General features: G+C 39.7%; 1 protein-coding gene across 2 annotated transcripts in view; it reads right to left on the bottom strand.

Moving 5' to 3' along the window:
• Positions 1 to 22418, bottom strand: part of GPC5 (glypican 5) — a 1093847-nt gene extending 1071429 nt beyond the window's left edge. For both annotated transcript variants that reach the window (XM_061170941.1, XM_061170940.1), the window contains exon 1: positions 21996 to 22418. In XM_061170941.1, the coding sequence (XP_061026924.1) occupies positions 21996 to 22161 (166 nt within the window). In that variant the 5' untranslated portion in view covers positions 22162 to 22418. The remainder of the gene's footprint in view (positions 1 to 21995) is intronic.
• Between the last annotated feature and the right edge of the window lie 5125 nt (positions 22419 to 27543).

The raw sequence follows: 27543 nt of genomic DNA on the forward strand, positions 1-27543 counted from the left end.
GATCTACGGCTAATTGAGATCACTTAAGACACTGAATGGCTTGACTCCTTCTGGCTCAGATTATTAGCTCATCTAGAAGTTTTATAACTCACCTACAACTAGATAGTAGGGAGCTACAGCATGAGACTTTATTAACTATGCAGTGAGAAGCATATGTCATTTGAATAGCCATACACAACATGCAATGTAATTAAGGTTACTCAAATAGCCATGAATTCAAGGTCAATATGTTCCTCTTGCTTTCGGGACTGATTTCAGCTGGATGTACAATTTTTAAAGTACGTGGGAAGCACCTTAATAGATTGCTGTTGCAAGATAAGTAGAAGAAATCAAAATCATATTGATTCTACCTCTTAAATAATTTTTAAGTTTACTTCTTTCCACCTGTACTACCACCACTCTAATCTTAAACCTAGAAAAGAAGTTTTAAATGGATACGCTACCGACAAGAAAAGTCTTTTAAAAATGCAAATCTGATCATGGCATTTATGCTAAAAGATTTTCCGTGACTTTCGATTGCTCTTGAGATACAGTCCAAAATCCTTAACACAGCCAAAAAGGCCTTAGGTAATTATGGCTGTCTCTCAAGTCACCACTTCTGCACTCATTTCATCTCTTTCTTAAGCTGTAGACATGTTCATAAAGAGTGTACTTTGCAAAACGCTCATACACAAAAGAACGACCAATTATACTCTAGTTTTTTCTCTTCTTCTCTGCAGAATTCAGCTTCTCGAACGGGTGGTCTGAACTGATTGTTTCCACCTCATTCTCATGCCAGCCCTGCCGTCTCAAGTCTGACCCGACCACTCCTTGGTGAGTGCACACACCCAGGTAACTGGTGGACTCCGCGTTGTCAAATCCAAGGGACACATATCCATTTCTAATCACTCTTGACCTCTTTGTGGAATTGGACAATACTTACTCCCCAGTTCTCAAAACCCTTCCCTTTCTTTGATTTCTAGACCATCACTGGATTATCTGCTTTCTCCTAGTCCTTAATTATTTGTGTTGATGCAGGTTCTGCCTCTCAGTTCTGTCCCTGAATGAACTTCTACTCCCAGGAATTCACCCACACACTTAATGATCTCCATGTCTTTATGTACATCCCTCTCTCAAGTGATATTTGGACCCATACTTCCAACTATCTACTGTACATTATCACCGAGATATACCAGAGTAAGCTCCATACTGACATGCCCCATGTGGTACCTTCTTCCCTGCAGACTGTCTTCTACTCTCTGAAAGCTACTTCAAAAACTGGGCCTCATACTAGACGCATCCTTCCACTCAAATCCCCTAAAAATCCCGCCTTCTAAGTCTCTCCACCTGCTCCATCCACTTTTTCAAGAAGAGCTTCCCTAATTGGTATTAAGTAAAAATGTCCCAGGAGAATAAATAAAAAGTGAGTGAGGAAAAAAACACTCTTTCCCTATGCAAATAAATTTTTTTCTTAAGAATCAAATAAATAGACTCTCTCAGGTGTAGTACTTCCCAGAGCTTTAATATTGATATGTACTGTGGCTCTTTAAGAAAGATGTTCAGGATGCAGTGTTGCTCCCGAGCTAGTGAGACCCTCCTGCTAAGAACACTAATGAAACAGCCCATAGGAATAATAGGCAGCAGATCATAGTCTGGGTTTTGCTGGTTATTCTTTTTGAGGTCAACTTAACCAGCATTCTTTTTTTTTTTTTTTTTAATTTAATTTATTTATTTATTTTTGTCTGTGTTGGGTCTTCGTTTCTGTGCGAGGGCTTTCTCCAGTTGCGGCAAGCGGGGGCCACTCCTCATTGCAGTGTGCGGGCCTCTCACTATCGCGGCCTTTCTTGTTGTGGAGCACAGGCTCCAGACGCGCAGGCTCAGCAGTTGTGGCTCATGGGCACAGCTGCTCCGCGGCATGTGGGATCTTCCCAGACCAGGGCTCGAACCCGTGTCCCCTGCATTGGCAGGCAGATTCTCAACCACTGCGCCACCAGGGAAGCCCCTAACCAGCATTCTTAAAATGGCATCTTAAAGGCTGATAAATGTGTAAGCTCCTGAGTTGTGGGTGCAAGTGGGCAGCCTTACAGCATAAATGGGCTCTTAGCCCCCATTCTCAGGGGAGTATTCAAGAGATGCTGAGTCTTCCTTCCACCTGTGTTAAATTGTAGAGTAATTTCCTCTTCCTTATTTTGATTAATAAATCAAATGAATTCATCAAATATTGATTAAACACCTGTTCTGTACAAGACACTGTGATAGTTATTATGGATACCAAGAAGGACAGAATGCAGTTTTGTCCCTCCAGGGCTCAACCTAGGGGGAGACACATTTGTAAAAAATTTAATTAATGTGACAAAGTGCTATGAAAGAAGTATGTACCAGGTTCTACAGGAGCACAAAGGAAAAAATGGTTTCCTCTTCTTGGAGAGACAAGAGAGGGTGTCAGAGGAGATTTTGAGCTTTATCTTGAATAATTTTTTAACTAGATGCTTTATAGTATCCTTACCAAAAAAAAAAAAAAAAAAAAAACAACAAGGTAGAAAATATTCCTGTTTAATAAATGAGAAAGTGAGTTTATTATGGTTAAATTTGTCTAAGTTCAGAAAACTAATAAGTAGCAAAACAAATTTGAGTTCTGATTGGTCAGACAAGATTAGAGGCAGAAAAGCAGGGAGTGGGGGGGAATGATATTCTACAGAGAGTTGACAAAAGGTGAGATGTATGAAAAGGTATGGTTCATTGGGGAAACCAAAAGCACTGAGCTATGGTTGAAATGGAACACCAGGTCTATGTACGGTGTGTGCGGGGGGAAGTTGCTGGGGAGTGTGAAGGGTCTGGGAGTTTTTCCTACTTGCAAGTTAACAAGCTAGCATGTGACTTGTGAAAACAATTAAATAGAAACCAGTTAGAGTCAGGAGGCCAGAAAAGGGAGTTCTTATGCCCTGACCCCCTCTCTTGTCTCTCCAGTTGTTGGAAATCTGGACTAAAAGGAAATCTGGACTAAAGCTGAATTGCAAGCCACAGTTGAAGATTTTCCCAAAGTAACCAAAGATCCTCACAGATTTGCTGAGGAATTTAATGTAGTCATTCAAGCTTATCAACCTGGTTTCTCTGACTTATAATAGCTAGTCCATATGCCTGCTGGTGAAGGCCAGGGCCAGCACTGGATGGAAACCACCAATTAGCAAAGTCCTGGAAGGTTTCTAGAATTACAATCAGGAAAAAAGCCCCCTATCTTATTATATGATCAGGCTCAGGCAATCACTAGGCAACCTCAGGGAGCGATTCCAAGGGCTTTTCCAAAGCCTGTTTGAGTAGAACAATAGTCAGCCTTGAACACAGAAATCTGATGAACCTATTCATTAAGATTATGATTGACTTCAGATTGCTTTTAAAGAAAATTCTGGTCTTCCTTCAGATGTTGATTTCACCTGGATAGTTTTTAACTCTATGTTTATTAATGGGCTGAACCAAGACCTTTCCCTTCTAGTGAAAAGGACCAGGATGGAATGGGAAACTATGTCCACTCCAGATTCAGTTAATCTGGCAAACCAGCTCTCTCACACTCTAGATAAGTCGCCTATAAGGAAGACCATCAAACTTCTTAATCTTCAACTCCAATAAATGAAGGCTCCTAAATGAAACCCAAACCCTCCTAGTTCCGGCTATTATTTGCAAAGAGCCAGGACACTGGGAAAGAGACTGTTACAAATGTAAGCACTTTAAACACACGCAGCCCTCTAACCAGCCTCTCCAACATCCTCCCAATTCTCAGTGACGGGCTCTGAGTAACTACAGGGGCTCCTCCCAAGCCTCCCTCTTAATCGGCTTGGGGAAACATGTCTCCAGATTGGGGGTCAGTCTCTTCCATTCCTGACTGACACTGGAGCCAAACTTTCGGTGCCCAACCCCACTAATATAAAACAGTCCCTGCCCCAGAATACTGAAACAGTTCCAATAGTGGGGATCTCTAATGACCCTCAAGAGGTTCCTGTCTCTTAACCTATTCCTTTTTGCTTAGGCCCTTTAAGAGATATCCATCCTTTTCTCCTTAGTTCTCTCACCCCTATCCATTTACTAGGCTGAGACTTCTTTGAGAAGTATCATGCCGCAGTTTCTTCCTCCAAAAAAGAGGGAATAATTCTAGAATTTGAAAATAGTCATCAGAGTAACCGACCAGGTGAATTTAAATGACCCTTTGACATGTTTTATTTGTTCTGTCTCTGACGGAACAAATAAAAGCAGATTCTGAAAATACTGATCATTTGTCCCGACTGAGTCAGCTACCACCTTTCTTATGGGGCAAAACCACTAACTGATGATGTACTAGCCCCCTTTCATAGTGAGAAAACCTAAGGGCCGATGGTAGAGGTTTGTCCAGGACCTCAGAGCAATAAACAACATTGTTATCCCCTGATTCTCTGTTGCTCCTAACCCTCTTATGTTACTGACATCCATGCCTACCAGAAGCAAATTCTTTACTGTAGCAGATTTATGCAGTGCATTCTTTAGCATACCAGTTGCTGAAGCTAGCCAGTACCTTTTTGCCTTCACTTGGAAAGAAAAACAATTCACCAGGGCAGTAATGCCTCAGAGTTTTACTGAGAGTCTTTCTTATTTCTCACAAATCTTGAAGGCTGATCTGGATTATATAAAATTTCCTAGAGGTTTTACTTTGTTACAATATGTAGATGATTTGCTTCTTTGCCCTCCTTCTCAAGCGCCCTCACAAGAAGACAACATCCACTTGTAAAGCTTGTATACTAAAAGGGACATAAGGTCACCAAAGAAAAATTGCAGTTTGCCCAAACCCAGGTTCAATATTTAGGACATCGGATATCAGAACAAGGACTACACCTAAATCCAGATACACTTCTAGGTGTCCTAAGTTTCCCAAAACCCAAACTAAGCGCCAGTAAATGAAGGCTCAGGATAGTTGGTTATTACTGAAATTGGATTCCAAATTTCTCTCTTATGACCAAACTTCTGTATGTTTTACTGAACAATAACAATCCCGACCCAATTTTATGGGAAGAACCAGATGACATAGCCTTCAAGGCCTTAAAGAAGAGTTTGTTGAACACACCTATCCTTGGGCATCCCACTTATCAGATTCCCTTTTTCCTTGTTACATACGAAAAGAAAGGGGATGCACTTGGGTACTCATCCAAAAACACAGGGATCACCATTGACCCACAGGGTATTATAGCCAGCAATTGGACTCTGTGACACAGGGATATCCCCTTGCCTGACATCCATTACAGAGACTGCCCTGTTAGTTAAGGCCACCAAGAAAATCATTGTGGGATCCCCTTTAATCATCTGTGTACCTCATGCAGTAGAAGCTCTCCTGAATTCTCATCATACTCAACATTTCTAAACTGGGCTCCTCATCTCTTATGAAATCCCTTTGTTAACTGCTCCTCACATAACTCTTTTACACATAACTTAACCCTACCACTCTTCTCCCCTCTGTCATCAACAAAGTCCCTTGCAACTGCTTAATGCTGCTGGACCACCTCTTGACTCCTTGTGAGGATCTGCAGGATATTTCTTTGGGTAACGCTGACTTCTCATAGTTCACTGATGATTCTTACTTAAAAAGTAACAATGGCAAATATTGTGCTGAATATGCTATTGCAACTCCTTTTGATATTGTTGAGGCAGTATCTTTAACTATGGCTGATTCTTCCCAACAGGCTGAATTATACACTCTTACAAGGGCTTTCACTTTATCCAAGGACAAAAATGTCAATATTTATACTGATAGTAGATAAGCTTTCAGAGTAGCTCATGATTCTGGAATGTTGTGGAAGCAACATGGCTTCCCTACTTCCAGCAGAAATAAAATTTAAAATGGCCCCTATGCTCAGAAATTATTAGATGCCATACTTTTACCTGACTCTTGGGAAGCTAAGGGAAATCAACTTGCTGATATTTCCTCAAGGAATGATGCCCTCAAAGGGACCAACAGTAGCCAAACCCCTAGTCATGGTCCAACAGGATATTTCCCCAAATTATAATTAGAAAAACTGACTAGAGGATCCCAACAATTGGCCTCAGGGGTAAAAAAAAAAAAACAGATTGAAAATTCAACAACTGTTGCTTTTATTTAAAAAAAAAAAAAAAAAAAAAAGCTCTGGTTTGGACAAAATAACAACCCAGTCTTACTGAAGACTCTAAAATTTGCACTCCTCACCACTGTACGTGCATTAAACCATTGGTCTACTAACGAAATGATAGCCTTCATGAATCAACTTTGGTGGGGAAACATTAATAAGGCCACAAAAAGTGCCTACCTCACTTGTCCCACTTGTTTAAAGTACAACCCATGGAAGTCTGTTAGTACTGCTCCTAGACATTTTGAACTGGCTAATGGACCATTCGAGGTCTGGCAAATGGATTTCATACAACTCCCTCCAACCAATGGATATAAATATGTTTTAGTCATGGTCTGTATGTTCTTACACTAGACTGAGTCTATTCCTTGTAGACAAGTTACTACCTCTTCTGTGGCTAAAGTCCTTTTGGAAAAGATTATCCCTACCTGGAGAACCCCTCTTGAACTTCACAGGGATCCAGGAACCTGTTTTCCTGGTCAGGCACTTCAGCAAGTCTGAGATGTTTGGCCGGTTTTATACTTTCACTGTGCTTGCCACTCTCAATTCTCCAGTTTAGTCGAATGCACTAATAGCATTATAAGACTTAACTGGCAAAATTTGTAGAGGCCCTCCAAATACCTTAGCCAAAAGTACTTCCATTGGTCCTTCTAAGTCTCAGATCAACCCCTTTTGGAACTCATAAGCTCTCACCCTTTGAGATAGTCACAGGATGCCAAATGCACTTGGCTCCTGCTTCTTTTGACCCTCAATCAATAAAAGGGGAGATACTCCAATATTGCAAAGGTCTAATTGCTTCTATTAAAAATAACCACATTTTGGCAGAGCAATCTTTTCACAGTGTACCCTAGGGAGGCAAAGACCTTAAGCATCACACTTTGCAACCTGGAGATTTTGTCTATTGGAAAAGATACTTCCAGAAGAACTCTCTGCAACCCTTCTGGAAAGGCCCCTATAAGGTACTGCTAACCAACCCTTATATCACCGAACTCCAAGGAATAGACTCTTGGATTCACATGACACATGTAAGAAAGCACTGAACCTTGACTAGACCTGTACATCATCTGGTGACCCAAAAACAAAGATTTCCCAGAATTGAAGCAGACAACATCTGATAAGTCAGCTTTCCCAAGATACCTGGACCAGGCCTGCTGGAAGTTTGTCGTCAAACTTTTGATAATGACATAGCACTTCAGATGATCTCCATTGTCTATGATCTTGAAAATACATGGACTTTAGTTTAAGAGTGCTTGAGTGTTTTCCATCCTACCCCTCCTTGTTACTCAAATGTGACCTCAATAGGTTTCCAATCTGTGCATTTTCCCTCCAACATGAGACACTACATCCAGGAAAGGTCATTCCTGACATTGAGAGACAAAAGACCACTGAAACTAGCAAACCTGACTCTTGATCAGTGATGCTTTCAGAGAAAGATCTTTTTTTTTCCTTTTTTTTTTTTTTTAATCAGTCATCAATTTTATACACATCAGTGTATACATGTCAATCCTAATCGCCCAATTCAGAGAAAGATCTTCATCAAAAGGGGGAAATGAAAAAAATGAGTAAACAGACCCTCAATGAAACAGAGTCAGGAGACCAAAAGGGGGAGCTTTCAGGCCCTTCAATGATAGCAGAACCTAACAGGAAAAAGAAAAGACTCTTTTTCTTTCCTAGCAAAGAATCAGCCATGAAAAGCAATAAGTTCTTTGTTTACCACAGCCCTCCTAACTTCCCATTCTCCTCTGTAGAAGTGTTCTCCTTTCCTTGCCATGTGGACTTGCACGTGGCTTGCCGTGGTTGCAGACCCTGAATTGCAATTCACTGCTGATTCCAAATAAATCCATCTTTCCTGGAGAAATCTGGCTGTCTATTCATTCCAGGTTAACATACTGTTTCATGGATGCTGACAGAAACCAAGAGACTCTCAGCACATCAAGCAAGAGCATGAGCATCATATTGCTTACTCTGCCCCACAGGAGTTCTATATGAATACCAGCATATGTTATGGATTGTATTACAGGGGAGAAACACTGATCTTTTAGGGGATTCACCAATAGCAAGTCAAAACATCTGGTCTTTGTCCTGAGAAAAACTATCCCTCAAGGTTGCTTATTGCACACACAACACAGAGATGGTCCAAGTAAAGGGTACTCAGGGCCTTGCATTTTTATCATACTTAGTAAAAACATACCAGACACAGGACCCAAGGTGGATTACCTCTCCCAAGAGGGAGGTAAGATGGGAGAAAGTGGAGATAAGTAGACAAGTCTGGAAAAGAAGGCAGGAATTACATCACTGAAAAATTTAAATGCAATACGTGGGAGTTTGGGCTTTTGCCACAGCACTGGGGAACCATGAAAGATGTGTGCCAAACACCTCTGGATTTGTATGCATGACTTGAACATGTTTTCTAGGACCTCCTTCCCCTTCCCTCCCAGCTCATCTTTGTGGTAAGTGAAAAAAACAAACAAAAACAAAAAAACCTTCTGTACTCTATAATGTGATCCTCTCCCTGAAATTTTTAACCTGTAAAGCAAAAGAGTTGGGCCAGTTTCTCTCCTTTGGGAGAAGCTATATGGCAACCATAGTTTCTGCTATATGAACATGGGTGCTCTGCAGCAGGAAAAAAAAAAATAAAGCCTATAGCCACAAAGAATAAGAGATCTGTAAACATTCTAGTCCCAATTTGCATTTCTTTACCTCATCTGAATCCTTGCCCTTCCTTTGTCTTCACTATCCCTTGAGACGCCTCAATGTACTTCCAATGCATTCCTTTTTTAGTTTAAGACAGCTTTGGTTGGGCTTCTGTCACTTGAATCTGAACATATGAATTGATGTAGAAGGGAATGTTCCCAGGTTTATCATTTAGAAAGATCACCTTTAAGTAGTATGCAAAATGACTTCCAATGAAGACAAAGCTGGACCAATAAACCAATAGACTATCACAATAGTCCAAAAGAGAAATGTTGTTTTCATTTGCCTTTAAAGACATGGCCATAACTAGGTATCCTGATTCAGACATAACTTCAGAAATAATTCCTGGCTCTGAAGTTAGTTTACAGCACCTCAGTACTTCCAGAAATAACCTGTGAGGAACAACTTTATTTATGGTAGCTCAGGATCAAAACCAACCTTTCCAAATGGGGAGAAAAAGAGCATATAAAGCTGAAGAAGAAGAAGCCAGATCATGACGGGTCTGATAAGCTACATCAAAGAAGTCAAGACCATTAGGATAAAGAGCAATGGGATTGCCTGTTTTCATTGCTGCCACTGGACTGAAGCCCAGGAGCCTTGAACTCATTATTACACAGAGATGCTCAGATCATGGAATTGCAATAGCTTCATCTCAATGTTCCCATAAGTGTGAATCACATAGTGAAATTCATTAATTTCACTAATCACAGGGTAAATTAAAAATCTGTATCATTGAAAAAACATCGTATTTTTTCAAGAATTCAAAGGACAGAGAAATTTACAAAGTATATTTCTACGTCTTAACTTCTTTTTCTCTTCCTAACTCTACTTTCCAATGTTATTTACTATTAATGGTATTTTCTGCATGTTGTTTTAGGGTATGTTTGCACATAAATTGATACGCAAGTAGGTTCCTTCTTTTTTTTAAGTAGAGCCATGATTTGCTTTTTCCTTTCAATAGGGCCATGAGTCACTTTGGTTACATAGCTTTACCTCTCTGGGTTTAATGTCCACATGATTATCCATAATTTATCATTTAATAAACATTAATAGGCATTGACATTAGCTGTGGATTCTCCATGCAATAAACCTGCTTATGTATGTATATATATTCGTTTAAATTTGTCCAATTACTTTGTTAGAACACTTTCCTATAAATTGGAATTGGTAGGCAAAGGGTATACAAAATTTAAATTTTGAGTGATATATGCAAAATTCTCCCTGAATGTAGAGACAGTCTTCACCAGTCTTCTTTCTCAGTATTTGTAGATGAGAGTGCTCTATTTCCTACAATCACAGGAGCATTAGCTATCAGTATTTTTAATCTTTGACAATGTGATATTCCTAAGAAATTGGTTTTCCTCTCTTACTCTTGAGTCAATCATCTTCACATATCCTTATTAGTCATTTAATCATTTGAATTTCCTCTTTATGTTCTTTTTTCATTTCCCTTGGAATATTAGTGTCTTTGTCACCAATTTATAAGAGCTCATGCATGATTAAGGATGCTAACCTTTTGGTTGTTGTGTATTACAGATGAAATGACATAGAGTTTTCCCCCCATTTATTTCACTGTGATGTTTATTTTATTTTTTGATTATACAGAAATTACGTATTCAAATAGAATCTCTTTTTTGTTCTTGTTGCTGGTTTTTGTTTGTTTGTTTTTTAGAGAAAGGCAATGGGAAATCATTGAAGGATTTAACATGAGAAATAAAGATAAGGTTTACTTTCATTGGGAATTAATTGGGAAATGAACTGGCAAGGACCAAGAGCAGATGTAGGCTGATTGAGTAATCCAGCCATGAGAAGGCACTAGGTTAAAGCATGGTGGTGGCAATGGTGGTGGGTAGGGAAATTACGGGGACGTTTGTAAAATAGATTCTGTGAGATTTGGTTGTTGATTGAATTAGTGGAGTCAGTGGGGATTGAACTGCTGTTTTATTCTGGGGTGTTATCTATTTAGTCAAATTTCCAACTGAAACCTAAAGAGTTAGCCAGCACCAGTGTTCTTCATAAAAGGGGTGAGAGAAAACGGAAGGAAAGAAACAACTAATTAACAGAAGCATGATCACGAGGTACCTGAATATGAATAGAGAGATCATCGTTGCTTAGAACTTCTAAAAGTATTTATAATTCAACTCTAGAACAGATTTGTGTTTCTATATATTTTAATTACAAATCAAATGATCTCTGAAAGCTATGGGTTTAAATATCTAAAGTATGTAAAGTTTTGTCATACAGGAAGGATCTTGAAAGGAAATAAATTGGTATCTCAAATAGAATTATTCAATAAAATTTTTTATAAAGGGCAGGGTATAGGAAACCTATAAAGGATACTGCAATACTCCCTGGCTAATAACTGTGGAGAAGGGGCTGTTACTACCTCAGAGGAGACAAGAGGAGAAAGTAGCTACCAGAATCCAGAGAGAGAAGTGAGTTCGCCTGAGAGGAGCTGTGTGCTTAGGTAAAGGGACTTAGGCAGGCTGCCGGGACCCCACAAGGTGAGACCTGGAACGCACCACACTCCACTTGCCCAGTCGTCTTCTCCAGCCACTGCTTTCCAAGGGCTGCCAGAGGCAAGAATGCGTTGATGTAGTCCAGGGACAGAGCAGGACGGAGAGTCCATCTAAAGGGGCAAGCAGAGACTCACCAGCATGCTCCACCTTTGTGCCTTTTTTATGGAAAAAAAGTTCTCATCCCCAGTGCAGAAGACACACAAAAAGACCCAGCAGCACTATGACATGCAAGAACGTTGACAAAACGCAGTAGAAAATTAACTCCTACTCCCCCTAATGACGTCAATCACGAGCTGCAGAGCCTCTCCCTGCTCGCATTTGATCAGGTGTTTCCAGGCAAAGTACCTCCCTCTTGATCTTAATAGAATTAATTTAAATGACATTATTTCACAAAAGACCAGTCTTTAGATCTTAAACTACATAATATGAATAAACAAATTTGATTTTACCTTAGAATTAAACAATAAACAATTAAGTAACTTATTAACTTAAATAAAGAATGAAAGGATGGACTATGTTTCTGTGAGTAGAGGATAAATACTTTGAGAGTGAGTGATGGGAGAAAATTATCTGAAAGTTTAGAAGTTTATTAGCATGAAGAAAAAGGATCTCTACTTTGCCTGCTCTTTGATCTCATATAAAGAATTTTTTAAATGTATCTAAGAATTACATTTCTAGTATTGACAGAATTAACTATATTACTGTGGATTATATTATTGTTTACAAAGCTTTTACAACATACCATGTGGTCCTCATAAACCACTGAAAGGGAAAAGGAACAGCCTATATACTATCCCTGTGAAGAAAGAAAAACATTTTCTGAGAGGTTGAGTTATCTGCTGAAGGTCACATAGCTAATAAGTGATGTAGTCAAGACCAAACTATTTCAGAACGAAATTCATTGGTATTCACTAAAATATGTGACCATAATATGGGACAAATTATAAGTTAAAATGTCTCATTTTCCCATTTATTTATCCCATGACAACTTTTCAATGCTTTGTCATACTTACCATTTTTCCTTGTTTTCTATGTAAGATATGTCCAAAGATAAATTAAATATTAAATATTTAACAACTTCAAGCTTATCTGTGACCCTAAACTTAGAAAGGTAAAAAGCAACTTTTAGTTTTGTTTTGCAACTAAAGCTCTTAACTATTCAAATCCAGACCCACATATCTTCACCTGATAAATAAAGAGCACTCTGAAGAATTCATGGATTCCTCAGCTTTTTGACTCTTTCAATGTTATTCCTATTTCCTTTACCTTTTAAGTTAATCAAAAAATCTTTTTTTAAAAATGACTTTTACCCCCCAGAGTAAACTGTATTCCAAGCCTGGTGAAGAACAGACTATTAATCTCTTCACTTTATTGACCTACTTCAGTTTCAGCTCATTAAACACAGACATTTTCAATGATCAAAAGAAAATGAACCAAATGTAACTTGGTATAACCTTGCCAAATAAGAGAGTTGTTCAAAAAGCAAATAAATCTGAACAGGTAATTTAATACTGACAATCTTCCACTTAAAGAGTATATATGCTATGAACAAGGACATGCAGAAATAATTTCTACGTTCATTTGATCAGTGAAGTCACACTCTTGATATGCTTTTTATCCAACTCTCTTCTCAGTTCTTAGCCTCTCCCAAAATGAATACTATACTGAAGGAATTATGAACTGACGTCCCTTGAAACTATAAGACAAGGAAAAACAAAAGACTATGAGCTCTAAAAAGATAGCTGCCAAAGATTATTTCATTATATTGCCATACAGAATTATAAAAACTAAAGTAAATCTAATTATCAGAGCACAGGAGAGGAAAACCAGTAATTCAAACCCATTATCCTAAAAAGAATAATAAGCAATTTAAATTAGGAAACAAGAAATGTTTACTAGCTTTTAAATATGACTGTATTTGAAAGATATTTAAGTTACTAGCTGAACCATACCAGAATATGCATGTCCCATTAGCACTGACTTAAGTAATCCTTAGGTAAAATTTCCTAAAACCAATTCTAAGATATCCTAAAAAAATAACCAACCACAATTCACACAGAAAAAAAAAGTTTTTTTCTAAGATATCACTGAAAAGAAGTCTTAAAGGCTAGGTGAGTAGTTCTAAAATTGGAATTGTAAATACTTTAGAGACAAATTATACCTGCTACCTTATATCATGTTTTGTGATTTAACAGCAGTTATTTTCTTGCTTCCTCTGAAAGATTGTGGCCTCTCTACTTGGTCACATGGAATCTAGTCCCCAAGTCAGTGTCCTTTAACAAACAATCTTCCCAGCTCAGGAACAATTCCATAGGTAAGTGATTTGTACTTTTTCCCAACATGGAATTAATCAGGGTAGGAGATGGAAAAATTGAATCATCTTCCAGTTCCTTACTATTAATTTTCTCATGGAAAGAAACAATTTTGCAAAACATATATTCAAATAAAACACAAACCGACTAACTCCCAGCCAATTGTAAATTATAGTTGGTCACCTTTATTTTTCTCCATTCTTCCAATAATAGATCAATTAATGTTCTAAGGCAGATCAGTCACACTGTCTACATGGTGATAACAACTGCAGATGAATCCTTAAATGTTAAATAATCTTCCTTCCCTTGCAAGACATTTGAGGAAACTTTCTTTCAGACATTGGTTTGGCAATTAATTTACTCCATTTCAAAAATGTTAGCTAAGATAGATAAAAATTTCTTTAAATTTAAACTTAAAAGCATTAGGTCACTTTATAAAATTTGTGGCAGTTACATAAGAAGATATTAACTCCACACAAACAATTTATTCAACAACACAACTAAGCCCAGATCAGAATATATTTTTTAAAACTTCACCATCTACATTTCTCATTCTATTAATATCAGGCATAAAAAACATAATTAAACACAATAAATTGAGCCTGTTGGGTAAGTATGAATATAAGATTAATTCTAAAAATCAAAATGGATTTATTAAGTTTGGCCTAATCACAGAACAAAAAGATAAATCAATCACAGTTCCTGCTCTCAAGTAGCCTATAGCCTAGCAGAAGGAAAGAAACACATTTAAACTCAGTATTGTTACTTTTGAGTCCCAACCTTATATTAGAAATAACTAAATACTGATCTGTATGTGGTGAGTGAGGATTTCAGGGCTGGTCAAGGAAAAGACAGGACCTCATGATGGCAGTAGTATGCAATGAGCTTTATTTGGGTGCCACTTTGACAGGTTGCACGAGAGGGGCTGTCCCTCACAGCAGGAGACCTGACGAGACATTGGTGCAGGACCACCACCCAGAAGAGGAAGAGAACAAGGGAAATCCCAGGAGAGAGGGGTATTGGAGAGGGGGCCCCCGTGTCTAGGTGATATTGCTTAGCAGCAAGATGGGAAGTCTCTGAGTCAAAGAGCTTCAAAGGGCAGCAGCAACTTGGGGTCTTTTACAGCACCAGAGTTTATTTTATCTATATGGCTAGCAGATAAGTTTAGCTTTGTGGGGTTTGCAAAGCAGGCAGGCTCTAAATGACTAAAAATATGTTTACTTGAGCTATATTTAAAGCAATTGGAACTGTAAAAATTTGAGTTTGGCACCGGTGGGCTTTGGGCTAATGGTCCCAACCAGCTGTGAAGAAGTAAAAGACACAGGGGCCAATTTTTAACCCATTTATATAACACCATAAAACATAAAAAATATCACTGTATCAATAGAATCTTGGGCGTTCAAAACCTGTGGACTGACTTCTAGAGTTTAACTTAAGAATCAGAGAGGTTCAAAAGATGAAATAAGAGGCTCCTTGAAGCTTTACTAAAGTATTCAACAAACATTTCAACTCCTATTTTGTGTCAGCCGCTGTTCTGGGCACCAGATATTCTACAGTGAACACGGTACACAGCTGGACTGGCTACATAATTTGCAGGGCCCAGTGCAAAAAGGAAGCACAGGACCCTTTTTCAGACTTCAAGATGGTAACAGCAGGACATTAAACCAAGCCTAGGGCCCTTCTGAGTGTGGGACCCTGTGTGACTGTATACGTTTCATATCCATGAAACCAATCTCGGTGGGCATGTTCTCTATCCTCAACATGCACACAATCTAGTGGTGAAAAATCAACAGTAAAAAGAAAAGAAATATGGCACCATGAAAAGTGCCATGAAAGAAACAGCAGGGAACAGAGTTCAGTGAACCTTGAGAAAGGCTTCTCTGAGGAGCTGACATTTAAGCTGATACCTGAGGCTTGCAAGCCAGCCAGCTGTATAATGTGTGTATGTGAAGGACCCATAGGTTGGACATTTATGCTAGTGGTTCTCAGTCGGGACGATTTTGCCTCTCCTGGGTCATTTGGCAAAGTCTAGAGACATCTTCTGTTATCAGAACTGGGGGGGGAAAGGTGTTGCTACTGGCATCCAGGGGGCTAAAGGTCAGGGAAGCTTCTAAACACCTTACAATACACAGGACAGCACTCGCCGCCCCTGCCAACAACAAAGAATTATCCAGCCCCACAGGTCAGTGGTGCTGACACTGAAAAACCCTGAAGCGGAATGAATGTAGATAAGGCGATCACAAAGCTGTGAGTGGGGTGAGAGTTTGGCACATTTGCCTTTCATGTCCTTAGCCATGTGACTTTATGGTAGCAAATATTGGAAACCTATATTTCCAACAACAGTAGAGAATTCAATTAATGGTACAGTGATTCAGTAGAATCTTAGTCACTAAAAAAATACATATTTAGAAGGATGTTTATGATTGGAAAAGGCATGTTACAAAGAAAGAAAAAGTGATTCTACATTCTTTCAAAAAATATTTATGTGCTGAGCAGAGGATGGATGAAGGTGTTGAAAAGATAATTCAAAGGGTTATTGGTAGTTATTTCTGATGGTAAAATTATTTTTGCTTTCTTTGTACTTTTCAGTATTTAAAATTTTCAAGAGAAATGTAGACTCTCATAAAATCATGAAAGTACAAAATCTCATTTTCTTTCTGAAAAAGTGTATTATACATTCAACTTACATGGCAGCCATATGTGAACCTGATAAGGCTAATCAAAAACTGTGATATTTGTTGTGATTCACAGAAGAATGACTAATCATTTTAGGATGATTTTAGCAGTACCACTGGTAAAATTTGAAATTTCTAAAGCTGAAAAGTAGAAGAATTGAGGGCACAATTCGTGATGTCTTGTCTTCTAAAGGTCAGGCTTTTGTAAAAGAAAGGTAGATATGGAAAATGGCTACTCTCTATTAAAATGAATCGCTCTTGTTAGTTAACGGAGTAGATAGGGTAACACGTTCACAATCTATTTCAACAAAGTATATGAATGAATTCTCTCATGACTCCATTTTAACAAAATGAATTTGTGGTTTCTTGAACAGTTATATCAAGAGGCCATTGATTTATAAGTCATGTCTGTTTACAAGTAGTATCTGGTTGTTGAAATGTTACTCTTGGTCTTATACCAATTAATGATAAAAGAAATGTTATAGACCAGGAAGGTGTTCTTATCAGACAAGCCAAATTCCATATTCTAGAAAGTCCTAGCAAGCTGGAAACATGGTTGGGGGGAGTATAGAATAATTATAAAATGCTATTCTTAAGTTTCCTAAATTGCACCCCTCCTTAAAGCCAATTATACAAATACAGGATGTTGGACACTTGGCAAAAAGGAACTTAAATTTTGGGATGGAGAGAGGACGGGGACACCCACAACATTTACATTTGTTAGTAAACTGACTATGAGGGAATAGGATGTGATTTGTACAATTCAGGCCCTGATGGAGAGTCATACTCTACGGCCCAAAAGTAGAAAATCATACTCGCTTCCCCATTATGAAGCTTCACTAAAAGCCTGGATAAAAATGAAGCACATCATTTTCTTAGACATCGAAGCACACACCAGATATTCCAGAGGAGAAAGTGACAAGTTTCCCTGACACTGGAACTAGGGCTTGATGTTTACAACTCAACAGAGACAACACGCTCAGAATAGGAAAACAATGATGAGACAAAGCCACTTGAGACCTGTGATGCAGCAGGACAGCCACGAGGACACCCTACAACCACACAAGTAACTAAACATCCCCCTCTTTGGACCAGCAAGAGTGACTACTGCTTCTTCATTAAAGAAAACTACCCCCATCTTAATCTTCCTAACACCTAGGTAAGTTATGAAGATGCCCAATTCCTGAATTGCCCTGCTTCCTTAAACCCCTGTAATCACCCAGCTCAAAGCCAAATCCTATAAAAAGCCCCTTTCAACTGCCTCTAACCAAGGCACCCACAGTTCCTGAGCTGTGCGACGTCCCTTGCTGCAGAAAGTAAGACCTAGTTTGTTTGACTATCATCCTGTTTCTGGTGGTTCCTGGCTGGTGGACTTCAACCCAAGACAATCCTGATATTACTAATCTGCCCAACATCAGCCTGTGGGTCCCTTTTATGGTTTTGGATCACCATAACCATGCTGCCCAAGCAGCAAAAGGGGTTAGTTCATGAGAAACAAGAGTCCCAAATTGAGATTTCTGTCAATGAGTGACTATGGCCACCAGCCATCTAATGATGTGACTCCCTAAGCCACCTCATACACACTCCTTCACGTCCCTGAATACAGACAGCAGGATGGTGGTGGAACCAGTGGCTATGGGTGCTGCAGCTAGCAGTGGTGCAATGCAGCTTGGTTTCTTTCTTAGAGTTCCCCTTAGTCCACAGAAAAACAGAATATTCACCATAACCTAAGAAATACCATTTCAGATAGGTTTCTTTCTTATAGTTTCCATTAGTTCACAAAAAGAAACAAAACATTCACCATAATCTAATAAATACCATTTCAGATAGGTTTCTTTGATTTTCCATTAGTTCATGAAAAGAAACAAAATGTTCACCATGACCTAATAAGTATCATTTTAGATAGAAACATATTTCCCAATTTTAAAAACAATCATCTGTGACTTTTAAAAAACTAGTTATTATAAAACACATTCTGATTTATAGAGATCCAAAACTAAAATTTCACCCTTAAAGGTCAAGTTCAGTTACAATCAAGACACTAAATAAAAAACTGTAATAACAGCAACACATTTTTTGAGCACTTACTATGTACCTGGATTTGTGCTATTTTACATACATGTATTATTGCATTTCATCTATGCAACATGCCTTTAAGAACTAACATTCCCATTTTACAGATGAGAAAATGGAGGTTCAAAGAGGACAACTGATTAACTTCGGTCACAGAGCTACAGGTGCCAAGACCAGGTTTTGAACCCAAATGTCTATAATTCCAAACTCCAAGGTCACCAAGTAGATTGTTTCTCTTGGGTATCAGTATAAAACAACACTGCCCTTGAAGCCAATATAAGACTGGATTATAATGAAAGCAGTTTAAAAAAAAAAAGAACTATAGCGTACTACTTAAAGTGTCCTATAGTATTAGAATTTAACTTTGCCACATTCAGTTTATTTTTATTATACCTTTTACAGCCAAAGCTACCAAGAAAAAGTTATCTTTCACACGCTACTCTCTGTATCAAGCAACATCCACATTTTAAAACTAGTTGGTATATAAAATCTGAAGGTAGCCTTGGATTTTTATAAGCTTCTCCTTTCTGAATTATCGTCTTTAAAAAAAAGGAAATAATGCATGTGTGAACAATGCCTGTGTGAAGAGAATTTCAATGGGAAAGCATTATCTCTTCTCCCCAATAAAAAAAATAAAAATAAAAGGACCTTTTAAAAGACACTTTCACTAACAGGTCTTTTCTGAATGAAATAAACAAGAGCAAAGGGCACCTTGACTACTACCTAGGAAATAAAATCAGAACACAGGGAAATCTGTAATTCTAATCACATTTACACCTTCTCTCCTTTTTTACATTTCTCATCCAAACATCCTTAGGAGCTCAATAGGCTTAAAAGAATTGGAGCAGGGTAGAGAACAAAGGTGAGGGGAATCTGAGAAACAGCTTAAATGGCTGTTCTCACCATTTTAGTAATTTCGAATTGGGTAACATAGTTTTCAGAAGATGTAAAAGTCACAAATATAGAATGAAACTGTAAAAAGTTATTCTACTTGCTTATATTTTAAAAGTGGCATTTTGGCCAGGCATCTCAGGAATTAACTACTTGTGGACAAGAAATGCAAGAAAGCACTAAAATAATTAACTTTCAAGGAAAACAAATATCAAATTTAAATGTATTAGCTTTAGTCAATGAAAGCCTATGTGCTAAATACATACACCTGCTAAAAAGAATATTAATATTTGTATTCTTATGTGAGAATGACTACTTAGATATTAACTATGTTCTCTCTTGAGATTGAGGATAATTTTAGAAAATAAGATTCAACTATTATACTCAATCAAGCTAAATATTATAGATCACATATAAATACAAAAATAAAGAAAAGCATTTATGAACCATGTGGTATGTGTGGTTTACTCAAATGGGGAATGAAAGTTTTTTTAGTGGAAAGAAAAGAGACATCAATGTTAAAAGGAACAGTTTAATATTCATTTAATTATTCAAATAAAAAATGACCAACAATAGAGAAATGATAAAAATTCAGAATTATATCAAATTCAGATGTGAGTGCCTGTTAAAAGAAACAGTTTAATATTCATTTAATTATTCAAATAAAAAATGACCAACAATAGAGAAACGATAAACATTCAGGATTATACCAAATTCAGATGTGAGTGCCTGTTATTGGGTGATTCTGATTCAGAATAATACTTTCACGTGACTTTTTCTTAATGCAAATATCAAAAGAATTCAGCACTGTTTTTCACCAGCACCACTGATGTCCCTAAGAGTGCAGCCCTGCATGGCCCCTTGAGTAGGTGCTGCTAGGATTCCTCCATCGCCCTTAAGCTACAGGTAAAGAAAGGTACTAGCAATGGGGAAACAATCCAGAATGCCTTAGAAAAGAAGATGCCTGCCATCCTGGCTCTTTTTTGTGTGTCATGTACATCAAACACAAATAAGTACAACCATTTCCTTCTCTGTAGGACAGAGTTTCAGTTTCAGTAAAATGTTATGCTAGTGACTGATACGCTGCAAAGTTCCTCTTCAAAAGAGATGAAACACACACAAGGTTCTAGAAATGTAATACCTTCTAGTCACTGTATTACGTTTAGCAGGTACCAGATATACTGAGATATGAGATGGGTGGTGAAATCAAGGCCTTACTGGCAACATTTACTGAACATATCAGCCAAAATTATGGGATCTTGGGGGCAAAATCTATGGTTCAGGTGAGGATTTCACAGCTCAATGCCCTCACCAAGTCCCCTGCCCCAACACACACACTCACTTTAGTTGCATTAGCTACTGACAACTGAGGGGTTTTTTTTTTAATGAAACGAATGCACCGAAATAAGAAGACAGGTTTACAAGGGGATGGTATCGTTTGAGAACACAATTGCCCTCAGCTGAGAATATCCAACTATGTTGTTTCAAGTAGTATAGAAAAAGTGCCTAGTACCGAATAGGTATTCAAATAAATATTTGTGTGTTTGTTTATAAGACTAGTCTTGTAAACTAAAATGGTTTCGGTGGGCGCAAATGCCCAGATTTTCCTTGTGGGATGACTCCAGAACTGAGTTGACAACCAGCAAAGAAATCAAGAGAAAGAGCTACAGCTCCATAGTGCTAAGAGCAAGCTTCCTCACCGTACAAACAAACTCAGAGGACGGATTTTAGACCCAGGCATCCTCCACAAGTTCTTCGTCCAACCAATAAGCTCACAGCATTTGTCAGTGTGTTGGCCTCGTGATTTAGTGCATTGCTTCAGTAAGATCTTAGCTCCAGACACCTGCTGTCGCGTTTGACAACTAAGACCTATTCTTCCAGACCGAATGTAAACTGGAAATCCCGCCCGCAGAAGGAAATTTGCGCGGAGGGGGAGCGGAGCACAGGGTAAAGGTGCAGGCACACGCGCTTACCAGAAGCAGAATCGACGCTGGCCACACTTACTGTATTCTTTCCCTTTCAATCTCTGGAAGATCTCATCCATGTCAAGTGGCTCCCCCATGCATTCTGTTTGATCGCCTGTTGCCGGCACATCTTTCAGGCGTTGCATCTACCCAGTGGTTCCGAGAGACACACTGGGTAGTTTAGGTTCCTGCAAGGAGGGCTTGATGCCCGGGCGCGGAGGGGCAGCTAAGGGTCACACCAGGGAGGGCGAGTCTTAATGACAGAGGAGACCGGCCGCCCTTGTCAGTGCCCCATTCTCCAGCAAAGGAGGATAAGGCAGCTTTGTGTTTTTACTGCCAAACTTACAGCGACCAACCCAACTCCGTCCACCGTACGAGAAAGCAGCAACCGAGGCCCCCCGGCGGGGCACTGGGGAAGTTCCCACGCGGAACAAAAACGCGGTCAGGCCGCGCTGTCCCCCGCTGGCAGGTTTACCGGCCTCTTCCAGCGCATCGGCCGAGACTAAGGGAGCCGGGCGGGAAGCAAACGCCCAGAGCTCGGCTCAGCCGCAGGCGGAGTCAGGGCGTCCCCGGAGCTGCGCTGCGCTCGGGATGTTCACGCCGCGCTTCCCCAGAAGCCTCCCCAGGATTCACCTTGCGCGGCCGGAGGGCCTCAAAGGTCATCTTCCCACGAAGGGCCATTCTGACAACCTGGGGAGCGCAGGGCCGGCGCTCCGGACGCCCCAGCCCGCGCCCAGACGCACAGCTCCGCGCCGAGTCCGCGCCTTACCTGCCCGCGGCGAATCCTGCAGCCCCTTGACAGGTCCCACCAGGCGCCACTGGAAAAGTTTCCGAACTTCTTCGCAGCTCTGCAAGCCCTCGCTTCGGGTAGACCCAACGAGAGCCAGAAGGAGGAGACAGCGACAGCCCACGCGCCAGGTCTGTGCGTCCATCATCGGTGTCCTGGTCACTCCTTTCCCCGCCGTGGACCCCACTCTCCCCGCGCGCCTTGCGCTGCAGGCGCTGGAAAAGGCTCGGCGGTCGAGGTTCCCAAGAGGTGCAATCTGTCAGTGGGCTGGGACGCCGGCTTCACCTGCGGGCACTTGGCTTTCTCCGGTGGTGCCCCAAGGCTGAGACACCGGAGTTCTCGGGCAGAGCGCCGCCAGGTCTCCCTCTCCAGCGGGGCGAGATGGCGCCGCGTGAGCGAGGAAACGGCTGGAGCCGCAAGGAGCCCGCGAGTATCAGGCTCGGGCCACCGCCGCGGTCGCCGGGGGCTCGGCTGGAAGCGGCCGACCTGGGACGCGCCGCCAGTCTAGCTCCGCGGACAGGCCCCGCCCCCGCCCCGTGGTCAGGCCACGCCCCCCGCGTGCCGCCCGGGGCCTCACCCGTGGAGCCTGTCAACGGTGGTCCACGCCGGAGAGACAGCAGAGCGGCGCTGCGTGGAGCCAGGAAACAACTAAAACGAAACCCGACCTCGCTCTCCCAATCCATTCCGGGGAACTGCAGTCTGATGAAAAGAAGAGCGAATGTACGAAGAGGCTCAGAGAAGACAAGAGATGAGAAACACCAACTGGGAATATTTCCATATAAATACTTCCGTATAAATCAAGTCCTCAATGCATAGGAATTTGTATTCGAATTGCATGAAATGGGATCTGGGCACAATACAAAAGGCAAAAAACTATTTATAGTTAAAGATCTCAATTGAGAGGCTTGATAGCACTTAGGTTTTAAAAGAGTGTACATGAGACGTTATTTTTTTTAAATTGCTGTGTGCTGCTTTGGAACATTGTTTTTGTAACATTAACTACGATTTTCTGAAAAAATTTAGAAGTCATAAAAATTACATTCAAACCTTATAACGTTCTTATTTTCACAGTAAAGTCCAGTTTATTCTCTTATTACCCTTTAGCATCATATTTTGCTTCAGTACTTTGTATCTATAAGGGCCCTTCTGAGCTTTACCACTTCTGGAATTTCTTTAAAACATTTCTCAAAGAACTACTAGGGTGAAAGTGCTCAGGGGAGTTTCTCACAAGGAAGATAGAAAAATGAAGACTTTAAGTGATTTTAAAATGACAAAGGAATTTTGTCAATTTACAAAAGGACTGCATTAGAAACCATAAGCCAAAGGGCCAGATGTATTTTTGAAATATGATTGACTTAACACTAAGACTGAATGACAAGAGTGTTTCATCATCTACAGGCACCTGAAGACAGTCCTCCTCCAGTAAAACAAAACTACTTAAAAGCCTCAGGCCAGGGAGACTATAAGTGCTTTAACCACCTAAAGGGAATTTATTCTCAAATTTGAACCCTTGCCAAGAGATAGAGATGAATAATTTTAAGTCTTAGTTAAATGTCATGGGACTTTTTAATGACCATTGATATCAAAGGCAGCACTTTCAGCATTGATTAGTGTTGATTGATTAGATTGCTTGCTCTAAAATCATTCCAGGGCAATGGCCGAGATACTTCTTCAATGAAATAGTGCTTACTTGGCTTCTGACATCAATTCCATGAATACTAGATTTTTTTTTTTTTTTTTGGAGAAGCTCTCTTAGTAAATGAAAACTGAAAATAATAGCTGCTTTTAAATTCACGGACTTCAAGCAAAGCTTTATGTATGTATCCTAGTAGGGAAAAAAACAAAACATCAAAAAAAACTGCCCCCTGAACCTACCAGCCACCAAGTGTGGAAAGACTGCTTGGAAGTCAACTCTATAAGAAGAACAAGAAGAATGACCATGAGTATGTGTATGGTGCTTAGATGCCAGGCAATATTCTAAGTGCTTTTTAAGGGTAAGAATTCATTCATTTAATCTTTATAACAATCCTGTAAAGTAGTTACTACTATCTTCACTGTTTTACACATGAGGAAACAGGCACAGAGAGGTGAAGTGGCTTGCCCAAAGCCAACATACCTGCTAAGTGGTGGAACGAGAAATCAAACCCAGGCGTTGGAATCCAGAAGATGTGCTATTAACCACGGGCTCTCCTCGGCCACTCCATGCCATACCAAAGAACCTAGTGGGTTACATTCAGTAACACAAAAGGCTGTTTATAGTTTATCAGGTTTTTTTTACTAGTAAATATATATAATTTTTATCTGTGGAATTTTATTCTACTAGAATTCCTTCTATGTTAATATAAGGCTAATAAATCCCTAGGTTTTCCAAAAGTTCTTTTTTGTCTTACCAAGATCTCTCCTTGATTGATTTGATCATCGTAGAGTAGCATTAACATTAAAAGAATCTCAGAGATTACTTGGTCCAATTCATTCGCTTGGAATCTCTAAAACAACTTGTCTTACAAGGATAAAATCACAAACACCACTGAGAATGATTGATGGTTCAGTAAAACCTAATCAACTAAGAAACACTGATTGAACACATACTATATTTTTAGAAAAACAGTAAGCTAGGCAGAATTGGGATTACGGAGACATGTAAGCAAGTTCTCAGTGTTTTTGTAATTTATTTCAGCAGAATAATTAGGTGGGGAGTTATATACAGAAATGGAGTAGGATCTAATGAGAAAATAAATGTCTAGTCCATGTAAAATGTCCTCAATTACAAAAATAAATATTTTGTTTCTACCTGTTATTCCCTACTGCTACCAACATGGATGAGCTTTAAGACAAGCTTCCTTCTGCCAACCAGAATACAATAGCAAAGTGCCTTTCATGTGAACACTCTAGAGCAAAATCTCTACACACTGTACTATAACTAATCTTTTGTTCAGTTTACCTGTAAACATTAAAGATGAAGCTAGGGAGGAATGTCTGTAATTTGACAGTGATAATGCCTCGTTTTTCAAAAGTTATTCAATAAACATTTATTGAATGCCTTTTATGTAATAGCACTGTGTTTTGCTTTTGAAATACCAATACTTGTAGATAGAAGCATCTCTAAATAGTCATTATTTAAAATACACTTTAGTATTCTTCTAAATGCAAAGCTTCTAAGTAACCCTTTACAGTGTGTCAACTCAAGACCTTGTAAAGAGAAATAAAGAACCTCCAGCATGGTTTAGGTGATCTTAATGATGTCACATTGCCCTCCATTCTGACTACTGCTTTAAGCTAATACTGGCCACTGGTTAGCTCACCCTCAGAAACTGGTTGGAGTTAACTCCTGTACCCAATCAAAATTAATAGCTAATATTTACTAAGTGCTTACAGGTATTCTCATTTAACGTTTCAACCACCCCATGAGACAGTCACTATTATACTCATGAGGAAACAGAGGTACAAAGAGATTAAACAGCCTTCCAGAAGCACAGATAAGAGTCCAGGTGTAAGCCAGGCATGCCGACTTCTGCACTCCCATGGCCACCACCTCTCCTGCTCTGACAAACCGGACACCTGCCTTGTGGCCCCTGAACTCAACCCATATCATATAAGGGTAAAGACCCTGGTGCTCGGTGCTCTTCCTTGGGGACAGCCAGCTGGACCTCATCTCTGTAGTGGCCCAGAGACCTGCAGCGGCTCTAACCCTGGCCCAACTCTACCTTCCCGGCAGCCGCCTGAGGTCCTACTTAACCCTTCGATCAGGAGGACTATAGTGTAAGAACTAAAATTCCAGGAGCTGCCTTGACCTCTTTGACCCTCGTGGGATCCCAAACGCCTACTGGTGTGTTCTGCACTAGCCAGATATGCCCCCCAACCCAGCAGTAAAGGATCCCTCCCTGGCCAGCTCCCCTATCAGCCAGACCAGCTCCATCCCACCTTATCGTCCACCTAACCAGTTTCTCGAAATTATCCTACCCCTCTTGTCACTACAAAGCCTGCCTCTCACAGCCCTCTGGTTTACTCGCTCTCAAGTGGAACCCACACGTGGCCCTGCATGGCATGCGGTATCTTCCTCCCCTGGACTGAGTGTGTGTGACTCATAAACTGCTGTGAGTCTCATCTGCCCATCATGTGTCTGGCCATCTCTTATTAATTAGGGAGGGGGATCCTTCCTTCATCAATGAGGTAAATAGGAGGCAATACAAATGCTTCCACTTAGCTATTTCCCCCCAAAATCCTAACTTTTGCCTTGCCCCACATTCTCTCTCTCCCAAACGCTGCCCTGTTAAAGGGAGCCAAATTGGAGGTCAGCCCCAGCTGACCCTAGTAACGAATTTCTGCCACCAAGTAATCAGAAGGAAATTGAGGGATCTTCTCCTGATGTCTCCTCAGGTCAAGAGAGCAACTGTTGAGAAAAAGCTGCCTGCAGGAGAGAACTCATAGCAAATTACAACATTCCATAAAATACTCAAAACCAGATACCAAGATGAAATGTTCATGGAAGTCAGCGGGAAACTTTGATCAGCAAACACATTTTCACGCAAACGCTTTCTAAAGAGATATATCTATTGCTAATGTATATTTCCAATTGGAAAAACCTCATCTTCTAATCACCAGTACATGTTTATCAATGATTTTGAAATATTTTAGATGCACTTATGTCATTATCTCACAGTAATTATGCTTCAAGGCAAAGACAATATAACTATTTCTCAAAAAGCAATAGATAAATACACTGTTCCTGTGTGGAGGTTTCAAAAGTATTTCATACTGTATTTAATTTTACATCTTTTGTGTTTAATGAAAGACATTTGACTTCTTTCAGAGAATTTACTGAGAAATAAAAATATTAGTTGTTCTAAATGAGAATGAAAGCATTAAAAATGACACTAAGAAAGGAACCCAGGGACACTCAATGAGTTTATGAAACTAAATTTCTTCAAATAATTTTCTTCTAGTCCATATATAAGAACATGAAAACGGTGTTTTTCAGTTGTGACATACATTACATGTGTAAATGACAGTACATTATAATGGAAATGAATACAGTACAAATTTCTCTCAATTGCAAATGTAGACTTTGCACCAACTAATATGAACCCAACTATTTTTGATTTACAAACAGAGTAAAATCCACATTTAAAATTCAGTTTCATCATTAATTATGCCAACATTTTAAGGAAAGACAATTGCATTAACAAATAAATTCAGTTGTTATCTATCTGGAATATATAATATTCCTCCTTAAATGTTTTTCAGAAATTAAACTAGGCAAAACAAATCTTTATACCTGTTTGCTGCTGGTTGTTTAACGTGAGAACTAAAGGGTCGCAGAAGTTTATCTGCCAGACTGTAAGCCTTGTGAGATCTAGTAAGCCTGCCATATCCACCTCTGCACTCTGAGCAGTGAGTGACTGACTGCATTTTGTGTCCATCCATAACTTTACTGAATGAATTTGGCCCCCATGAGTTTGATGTTCTCATGTGCCCTGTATTATCTTTATTAGATTTCTGTGATTATTTTTTTTAACATCTTTATTGGAGT

Source organism: Eubalaena glacialis, chromosome 16, assembly GCF_028564815.1.
Source record: "Eubalaena glacialis isolate mEubGla1 chromosome 16, mEubGla1.1.hap2.+ XY, whole genome shotgun sequence".
Taxonomy (NCBI): domain Eukaryota; kingdom Metazoa; phylum Chordata; class Mammalia; order Artiodactyla; family Balaenidae; genus Eubalaena; species Eubalaena glacialis.